The 7,838-nt window shown below is 33.9% G+C and overlaps 1 protein-coding gene and 1 long non-coding RNA gene across 2 annotated transcripts; both read left to right on the top strand.

The window, feature by feature from the left end:
- The first annotated feature begins 759 nt into the window (after positions 1–759).
- LOC136982794 (polyubiquitin-B) lies at positions 760–2,545 on the top strand. Its single transcript, XM_067279311.1, has 2 exons — positions 760–866; positions 1,387–2,545. The coding sequence occupies exon 2, from the start codon at positions 1,394–1,396 to the stop codon at positions 2,309–2,311; it is 918 nt and encodes a 305-aa protein (XP_067135412.1). The 5' UTR covers positions 760–866; positions 1,387–1,393; the 3' UTR covers positions 2,312–2,545.
- A 1,457-nt stretch (positions 2,546–4,002) lies between these two features.
- On the top strand, positions 4,003–7,741 carry LOC136982796 (uncharacterized). The gene is made up of 2 exons (XR_010881928.1): positions 4,003–4,301; positions 7,401–7,741. It is a non-coding gene; the product is annotated as an uncharacterized lncRNA (long non-coding RNA).
- Positions 7,742–7,838: the final 97 nt, after the last annotated feature.

Here is a 7,838-nt window from a genome sequence, read left to right as displayed (position 1 = left end):
ATACATTATAAACGCGAGAATAATTAGGAGTTATTTCACGTGATAACGATTACTGCTCCATACGAATATAATGGCGGCGCATCTGGTTTCGTTATAGTGCGGTTCCATTTTGTCTTTTAAAATTTACTTTTTACTTTCCTAGCTGTTATATATAACAGAGGAAAGTATGGCGATAGTTTAAAAAATGACCACCAAATTTTTTTATTTTTGGACTTAGGACATCTTTAAACGTCGAGAAATGTAAAAAAAAAAAATCGGGGATAAGTTCTGTACGTACAGATTTTTTAAATAACTCTTTCTGCCTCTGTGAGGAGAAAGAGTTATAAAAAAGAGGGCTACTTTTTGTAAACCCATTATGGGTCCGCCATACCAAGATAGCCGGGGACTGCTACCTTGACCGCTGAGCTATCCAAGTCCCGGATCCCCCAGAGCTGACCAAGGTGAGCTCTGGAGGACCCGGGATCGAAAATCCACAGGAAATTTTCGGGGGGTGATCCGACCGGATATGTCGGCCCCGTCCCTCACCACCCGGCCGCCCCATTGTGGATCTGGCCGAACCCATAATGGACTTGCTAAAAGATGCTCTCTTAGTGCCCACAGGGCGGAAAGAGTTTTAAAAAAAAATCAAGAATACCAGCAATAAAGCCATAAAGGGTTGAAACGCGAAAGAATACAAGTTAATAATAACGCCGTTTACGAAAAATAATAAAATTCTGCATATAATCATAGAAAAAAATTATATTTAAAAATATTAATTTTTAAGAATATCTACATGTAAATTAACTTAGACATACAACGCTAATAAATAATCCAGGAGGCGCTATTGCCTTTTATTTTCCAACGGCTTGGTTTAGTTCTCAGTCTTCGTAAGTAAAGAAGTAAAAGCCTTTTGTTGCATTATTTTTGTTTTAGGCGAATGTACGCATATTTCGTTAAATAAATTGGGTGCCATAAATTGTTTTAATTCAAAAAATTATATAGAGATATTTAAAATCAATTTTAACGTTCGATTTTATTGAATTTTAACATTTCGATTTGGTGTTCGCCATCTTGATTACATCTAGCTTTCTTGGTAGGGTTAATGTTACCTATGGTTCCAAGATGGTGGTTTATCTGATTCCAGCAAGGAAACAATGGGGACGCACATTCTAACCTAACCTATTCTAATATCAATAATTTTGTTTGTAATAATTATGGTAATTTATTACAATAGGTTAGGTTAGGTTAGAACGTGCATCCCCACTGTTTCCATTCTATTTGCTGGAATCGGAGACGAGCCGCCATCATGGAACCATAGGTAACATAACCCTTTGTAGAAATGTATATTAATAATTGTTTTTTAGTTTATATTTTAAAACGATTGTGCTTATATTTTTTCCCCCTTAGATTGAAGATGCAGATTTTTGTTAAAACTCTAACTGGGAAGACTATTACTTTGGAGGTAGAGCCAAGTGACACAATCGAGAATGTAAAAGCAAAGATTCAAGACAAAGAAGGCATTCCGCCCGACCAGCAGAGGTTGATTTTCGCCGGAAAGCAACTCGAAGACGGTCGCACTTTGTCTGATTATAACATTCAGAAAGAATCTACCCTTCATTTGGTTCTTCGTTTGAGAGGAGGAATGCAGATTTTTGTGAAGACCTTGACTGGAAAAACCATTACTTTGGAGGTAGAACCGAGTGATACCATCGAAAACGTAAAGGCCAAAATCCAGGATAAGGAAGGAATCCCGCCCGACCAGCAGCGCTTGATTTTTGCCGGTAAACAGTTAGAGGACGGTCGCACTCTGTCAGATTACAACATCCAGAAGGAATCTACGCTTCATTTGGTACTTAGATTGCGTGGCGGGATGCAGATATTTGTGAAAACCCTTACTGGAAAAACCATTACGTTGGAAGTCGAACCCAGCGATACCATAGAAAACGTCAAGGCAAAGATTCAAGACAAAGAAGGTATACCGCCAGATCAACAGAGATTAATTTTTGCCGGAAAGCAATTAGAAGATGGTCGCACCTTGTCAGATTATAATATTCAAAAAGAATCTACGCTTCACTTGGTACTCCGTTTGAGAGGTGGTATGCAAATATTTGTTAAAACCCTGACTGGTAAAACTATAACTTTAGAGGTGGAACCTAGTGATACCATAGAAAATGTAAAAGCCAAAATCCAAGATAAAGAAGGTATTCCACCTGATCAGCAGAGGCTTATTTTTGCAGGAAAACAATTGGAGGACGGTCGCACTCTTTCCGATTATAATATCCAAAAGGAATCCACTTTGCATCTGGTACTTCGTCTTCGTGGTGGAAATTAAACTGAGCAAAAAACTTCATATTGAAAAGAAAAATTAGTTTTGCCATTTCACTTAAGAGCCGCTTGAGTGCACTTTTTTTATTTTATAAAATTAAATATTTTTACATTTTTTTTCTTTAGTCTTTCGTATAATAAATTAATATATACATTTGCTTAATGTCACTTGCTGTATTTTCAAAGTTTGAAATTTAACTAAATAAGAATAAAGTTCATTAATGTTCAGTTTAACTGTAAACTGTGTCCATTTATTATCACAGAGATTAATGTCATGTGAAATCTACATTTGATATCCACACAGCCTGAGATGATTTACATTAAACTGCTGTAGTGAATTTTTTTTTTTACCAGGGACCAGTAAAATTTTTTCATATATGGTTCATTAAATAAATTTGTCAAAATAAACTTGGTTTTAAAGATGGAAAATTAAATGGTGCTTATAATTAATGTTCCAAACTTTTAAAAATGCTATTGCAAACATTAAAGTTGCTTTATTTTCAATGTTGAAGTTGCTGACTAAGCATTTTTAGATATGATTTGCAAGATCAAAAAACAAACCTTAAATAGAATATTCTAAGATATCTTCAAAATAGTTTCCAGTTCCTATAAATGTTACTTATTAGTGAGGTTGAGGCTGAAGTTTTAAATGTGAAAACATGTACGTCGGACATTCAGTGCCGCTTTCCTGTAAGCCTAGAAGTTTGACGACAGCCTTTGGAATGTCACGCACGATACCACTGACTTTCCAAACGCCATTGCCAAACTTCTAGGCTTACAGGAAAGCAGCGCTGAACATCCGACGTTACACGTTTTCGCGTTTAAAACTTTGGCCTCAACCTCGCTATTGTCTCTTCTTGGCAAAATTCATTTTGAAATCTGTGAATGCTATTGTATGAAACGTGTAGTTCAAGACAATTTGTATAGAAGCCCTTTATAAAACTTCAGCTGTATTAGTGTGTAGACATTCAGATATTAAAACTTTCTTCAATTTGTACATTCAGCTTTTCTTGCTGAAATTAAACATTAAAAGTATGTGTTCATTTAATTACCTGCAATAGAATTTACTTAGTGTAATCATAAGTATTTTTAGTATAGGGTATGTATAGAAGTATGTTTAGAGCCATTACAGAATGTAATGGAAATCCTGTCCTGATCAAAAATTCATTTAATGATTGGAAAATTTGAATTTTAAACCTCTTGCTAAATAACTTTGCAAATTCTTAAGCTTTTAATTGCAGATGACATTTTTCATTTAAGTTGGATTTGTAAATCATACTCAAGTTTTTTCAAATCAAAATTAGAAGGAAACTATTTTTGAAATTTTGTTCAGATGATCAATTGAACTTTTACAATTAAATCTTTGTAAAGAATATTTTCAATTATGGAAACATTGTGATTGTAAGCATTTCTAAAGAACCATTTTCCACCCTATTCTTCCATATGTTAATTTTTAACAAAATTTCAATTTTTTCTTTTGAGATAAATATGTTAAAATTATTTTCTTGAATTGACATGTTTAAATCATTGAGTTTTTCATAATTAGCTGATAAAAAGTGAACATATAAACTATATACAGTAGGATCTGTTCAGTATAATTATGTATCATCTGATAGTGTGAAAACCATAAGTTTGTAGATTGTGGGATTCCTTCTGTAATATATTCTCCTGTTTGTGGTGCATGTAATCTTTTTATGTATACTTCGCAGAATTTTCTCCAAACGAACCCCACTACAAACTACTCGGGAATGCTAAAGACCAAATAGACTGCACGAAGTTACTTGGTGTATATAGAATAACCATCACTGACCACAGATTGATCCAGAACTTGGGAGTACTGTACATTTGTGCTACTATACATTCCTTATAACCTCGACTCCCAGAACAGAAGAACAGAAAAGTGGCCTCAGTAAAAGAATGAAAGAAGAGAATCATTTTTAGTGATGAGAAGAAATCAACCTATACCAGTGATCAATGGCCCACATGATGACTTTGAGGTATGGTACCTTCATTGAATATTTAGAAAGTATTAGATTTTTATAAGTTCTGCAAAGTTTTAAATGTGATGCAAAAGAAATGTCCTAAAGTTATTGTGAAAAGTTAAAGGCTACTAATTATGACCTCAGATACAAAAATTTTATCAAATATACAATAGATTTTTCATTAAGTGAAATATTTGATTCCATTTCTGTTGTTTTATTTTTTTATATATGTTACTGTGAAAGACCAAATATTTGGTGATATTAATATTATGTTATGTTAGTATAGGTTTAGGTTTGTTTTAGGTTAGGTTGGGTTAGGTAAAAATGTACTTCAGACAAGCAGCTGCAACTAATTCGAGAAATGGAAGGGAAGGCGATACATGCTGTAATTAGGGATTGCAATTGCTGGATCCCTCATCCAGCAATCCAGCTGGATCCAGCGCATTCTTCGGCCTGCTGGATCCAGCGCTGCGAATCCGCAAATACTCAATTAACTTTCTAAATAATTGCAAAAAAGTCTACGTCGTCGCATTGCCGCTTTGCTAACTACTAGACTGCTACTAATTACTTACTCACTACTTTACTAACACTAATAATTAAATTACTCATAAATAAACTATACCTTAATCAATCCAGAAAAATTTAATAAAATAATAACGTATTCAATCGCTTTTAACGATCTTCCTCAGTTACAAAAAAATACACTAACTATAGAACATAAAATGTGTTTCGAATAAATATAATAAGAATAGTGCTTAATTACATCCCAATTTTTTTAAACAAGATACATAGATGTACTGCCAGGTCTGATAATTTTCGTATTGTATACCGACGTAATCCCACTGTTTTCAAACTTTTAAGAAACGATAAAAAGAAAAAGGATCGAAATTCAACAACGGGTATATATTCGGTGCCTTTACACAACCAACGTTTCAATTCCAAGCTTGTTTATGTGGGTGCAACGATGCGCAGTTTAAAACAAAGGCTCAAGAGCACAAATATATAATCAGTAAGAACCTTGACAACACTGCGCTGGCATCATACGCAAGACAGAAGGATGTTAACGTCCAATGGGATCAAGCGGCAATTATAAAAACGACGAAGAATAGGCAAACGGTCAAACATCTTGAGAGATTGGAAATCTGCAAGGCGCACATGACAACTGGTTGTATAAACCATAGAGATGCGGACTCATTGTCTACCGTGTGGAGATCCTTTTACATTAATTAATGTTATTAACGGACAATGCTAGTTTCATTGGATCTTACATACAGAGTGTTTTTTTTTTTTAAACTGACGGTACTCAGAGACATCTGTAGAGCAATCTAACAGCCAAACTGTCGCCAAATTTGGGAGAGTGACTAAGGACGACATGGGAAAGAGATTCCGCGAAGAAAAAAGTAGTACCCAAATTTTCCGGTAGGGGTGGATTTGGCGCTGTTGTAGCAAAACAGCTAAGAATCTGCATAAAATCCTGCTGCAATTAACAAACACACGAATGAATAATCAGACAGAGGTTTCAGTGTAATAACGAAAGTTTAATTAATCAGCAAATAACCTTCTCCCTTCTTCAATGTGATCACCGTCCTGCTGGACAACTCATTGCATCCTGAACACCGTGTTCTCTATGGCCGAACGTAACATGGCCGTCCGCAGGAATGTTCATCACAGTTCGAGAAATGTTGTCCTTCAAAGTCATCAAGTTTGGGACACTACCAAGATAGACCTTGGATTTTAAGTAACCCCACAGGAAAAAGTAACATGGGGTTAGATCCGGGGAGCGAGGCAGCCATGCAAGTGGAAAAAAGCGACTGATGACCCTTTCTTCGGTGAAGTGCTGGTAGCTTTTTGCTACAACAGCGCCAAATCCTCCTTTACCGGCGAATTTAGGTACTACTTTTTTCTTCGCGGAATCTCTTTTCCATGTCGTCCTTAGTCACTCTCCCAAATTTGGCGACAGTCCAGCTGCTAGATTGCTCTATAGATGTTTCTGAGTACCGTCAGTTAAAAAAAAACACCCTGTATATATTTTTTCCGCTATTTATTTTGTTTATTTATCTATATTTTGTTCGTTTGGGCATTTTCCGTTAATTTTCATATTTATTCCGAACACATTTTATGTTCTATATTTAATGTTCTATTTTTTTTTTTTTTTTTTTTTTTTGTAACTGAGGAAGATCGTTAAAAACGATTGAAAACGTTATTATTTTATTAAATTTTGCTGGATTGATAAAGGTGTAGTTTATTTAACTTATTCTACTTCCAGTACATAGTTTTACATACCTATAAATAACTACAGACTAATATGTAGAGCCTATATATATGAAAACTGGTAAGACTGATAGCCACTTAGCCACTGATTATCCGTCCTTACATTATTATAATATATTAATATTAATTAATTAGTAGAATTACCTTTGCTATTATTTAACTTAAAGATTACATTATAATTATAATCTAACTAAACATTTAAAGTTAATTATCTCTATCTCAAATGTTAAACCGAACCAAAGTTAATTTTACTACCTAAATGTGTAAGAAGTTTTACTGATTTATAGTGACCAGTCTAAATAATAAAAGCTTTTAAAGTATTTTTTTAAAATGTTTTATTTCATTAAAAAAACATAAATTGCAGGATAGATAGATAGATAGATAACACTTTATTGCACCAAAAATACATCCACGCTGGATCCAGCTGGAATGATTTCAATCCAGCAAAAATCCAGCTGGATTTAAAACACTGCTGGATTGCAATCCCTAGCTGTAATTGCGAAAAAAAAATTGTTCTACGACTAAATGCTAGGAACAATATTTTTATTCAACGTTCACATCAGTGCATGCTGAATGTCCATGTAAGTGAGAAATAATGATATTTAGAAAATATTTCATACATGCACGAAACGACTGTGCGAATGCCGACATTCAACGGAGAACGTTGACATTTGCAGGATTTCGATCTTTCACAGTAATATATGTTATGTGTATATATATATAAAGTTAAGTAAAGTGCATAAATATTTTTTATTTTTGCTTTTTTTTTAATTACAAAAATTAAAATATTTGACCTGCAGTTTGGAGTTAGTAAATTTTAAGTTCAATTTTGTCCCCTTTCAGGAAAAGATTTGCTGTTGCTGACCAAGGCAGTCCAATAGCTTGGCATTTTACTTGCGTTAATTTAGAAAAAGGAACAGATCTCCAGGTGATAACAGAGAAGATCAGTGATGAATTAGGGTGGCTTTGGTTATATTGGTAAAACAAATTTTGCATTCCTACAGGTTGAAGGAAAGTTACTACCAACATCTGTTAGAACTTTTCACCATTTGTTTGACTCTACTAATATTTTTCCTTCATTTCTACTCTACCCACAGTTTGTGGAAATCTTTTTAAGCTTTGTTGTTTTAAAAAATGATTTTATTGGATATTAAAAGGAGTGGCCATATCATTTTGCAATGAAATAGTTGCTGATTTTCTTGTACACTTTACAGAAAAAATTGTGACTCATTATATGCAGTATATAAACCATTTGTTAGTTTGAAAATTTCATTTCTATTA

The sequence above is a fragment of the Centruroides vittatus genome, unplaced genomic scaffold (genome assembly GCF_030686945.1).
Source record: "Centruroides vittatus isolate TY-2023 unplaced genomic scaffold, ASM3068694v2 contig_863, whole genome shotgun sequence".
Taxonomy (NCBI): Eukaryota; Metazoa; Arthropoda; class Arachnida; order Scorpiones; family Buthidae; genus Centruroides; species Centruroides vittatus.
The sequence above is the reverse complement of the archived record's forward strand: the minus strand, read 5'-3'. Positions and strand labels throughout refer to the sequence as shown.